Source organism: Palaemon carinicauda, chromosome 13, assembly GCF_036898095.1.
Source record: "Palaemon carinicauda isolate YSFRI2023 chromosome 13, ASM3689809v2, whole genome shotgun sequence".
NCBI classification, from domain to species: Eukaryota; Metazoa; Arthropoda; class Malacostraca; order Decapoda; family Palaemonidae; genus Palaemon; species Palaemon carinicauda.
Window position 1 is genome coordinate 120730382 of NC_090737.1, and position 2500 is coordinate 120732881.

General features: G+C 30.0%; 1 protein-coding gene across 1 annotated transcript in view; it reads left to right on the forward strand.

Moving 5' to 3' along the window:
* The window catches only part of LOC137652168 (lipase member H-like), a 30422-nt gene that overhangs the window by 14492 nt on the left and 13430 nt on the right, over positions 1-2500 (forward strand). The window contains exon 3 of the mRNA XM_068385375.1: positions 2109-2265. Coding sequence (XP_068241476.1) covers positions 2109-2265 — 157 coding nt within the window. The remainder of the gene's footprint in view (positions 1-2108; positions 2266-2500) is intronic.

A 2500-nucleotide genomic window follows, 5' to 3' on the forward strand; every position in this document is an offset into this window, starting at 1 on the left:
ATAATAATACTAATAATAATAATAATAATAATAATAATGATAATATTAACAACAACAACAACAACAACAACAAAATAATAATAATAATGATAATAATAATAATAATAATAATTACACATGATAACGGGTTAAATAATGAATCTATGGTGTTACAAAATGTCAAATCATTTTGGGGTTGTGGTGGCCTATTAGAAACTTCCTTGCTTGGTGATATCCAGACTGGGGTTCGAGTCCCGCTCAAGCTCGATAGTTTCATGTAGTGTCTGCAACCTCACCATCCTTGTGAGCTAAAGATGGGGGTTTTAGGGGAGCCTATAGGTCTGCTTTTCGAGTCATCAGTAGCCATTGCCTGGCCCTCCCTAGTCCTAGCTAGGGTGGAGACGGGCTTGGGTGCTGATATGTATATACGTTCAGTCTCCAGAGCATTGTCCCTTGACACTGCCATTCATGAGCGGCCTTTAAAAACTTTAAATCTGTTTTTAATATATCCCCAGCAAAGCGTGCTTGTAGCTCAAGCAATTGTTTGCAATTTAGCGACAGACAGGTAATATTACTATAGTCCATTTCTTTTAACGATGCATATTTGCACCGACTCGCGGCGGTGCCCTTTTAGCTCGGAAAAGTTTCCTGATCGCTGATTGGTTAGCATTATCTTGTCCAACCTATCAGCGATCCAGAAACTTTTCCGAGCTAAAAGGGCACCGCTGCGAGTCGGTGCAGATATGCATCGCTAAAAGAAATGGACTATAGATATCTGTTATGAATAACCCTATTCCCAAATAATTTTAGTCCACTAATTTCAGCATGAGCGGAGTTAAATGCATTGCATTACTGAAACTTCAGCGAGTTATGATTAATAAATCCTTAGTATTTATGAAAGGTTTGGGAAGTTACTAATGCCTGAGGGTACATTCGGGCACACTATTATTTCTCTTCCTCTTATTTTGTTATATTTATATAGGATATATTTATTTTAGTGTTGTTACTCTCCTTAAAATATTTTTTTGTCCTTGTTTCCTTTCTTCACTGGGCTATTTTCCCTGTTGGAGCCCCTGGGCTTATAGCATCCTGCTTTTCCAACTAGGGTTGTAACTCAGTAAGTAATAATAATAATAATATTGGTAATGGTAATGATTTTTTTTTAATACGACCAAAGCTAACAAAAAAAATAAAAGCTCAATCAAGATACTAAATTTCTAAAGCTTAGTAAATTTTATGCTCACTCGAATTTAACATTGAAAAATAAAGAATTTTTCTTCTCTGAAATTTCAAGAACTAGCGTTAGGATATTCGTATGTCCTAAAAAATATTAGCATATGATAATAAACTGCAATCTTAATATATGTTAAGTTAATTTTTCATTACATCTCTTGCAGTTCATTTATTTCCTTATTTCCTTTCCTCAATGGGCTTATTTTTCCCTGTTGGAGCTTTTGGGCTTATAGCATCGTGTTTTTTACAACTAAAGTTGTAGTTTGCTGATAATAATAATAATAACAATAATAATAATAATAATATGCAGTTTATTTATTTCCTTATTCCTTTCCTCACTGGGCAATTTTAACTGTTGGAACTCTTGGGGTTATATCATCCTGTTTTTTCAACTAAGGTTGTAGCATGGCTATTATTATTATTATTATTATTATTATTATTATTATTATTATTATTATTAATTATAATAATGATAATAATAACAATAATATGATAATAATAATAATAATAATAATAATAACAACAATAATTATAATAATGATAATAATAACAATAATATGATAATGATAATAACAATAACAATAATATGATGATAATAATAATAAGAATAATCATAATAATAAGAATAAGAACAATAATAATAATAATGATAATAATAATAATAATAATAATAATAATAATAATTATAATAATAATAATAATAATAATAACAATAATATGATAATGATAATAATAATAACAATAATCATAATAATGAGAATAAGAATAAGAACAACAACAACAACAACAACAACAATAATAATAATAATAATAATAATAATAATAATAATAATAATAATAATAATAATAATAATAATAATAATAATAATACAAATTTTTATCGTATCTCCCCACAGCCACTTTATCGAGGGAAGACAGCCACAACATCGTCATGGTCGTCGATTATTGGGACCTTCACAGAGCGGAATACTTCTGGATGAGATCTAACTCCCATTACGTGGCTAGAATTATCTCCGGTATCATCGACAACCTGGTCTTACATAATAATCTCCAGTGAGTCAGCGGCAGTACAGTAATCGTAATATTTGTAACGATAGTATTGGTAAAAGCAGAAATAAAAATATTAAATTTTGAACGAATAGTAATCGTAATATCAATGGCAGCGGGAAGGTTGAGTATTTAAGTGACATCAGCGGCAGCAAATCAGTAGATGACGTATGTGATCGTTATTTCATTTCAAGGAGATTATTATCATCATTATATTATTATTATCATTATTATTATGATC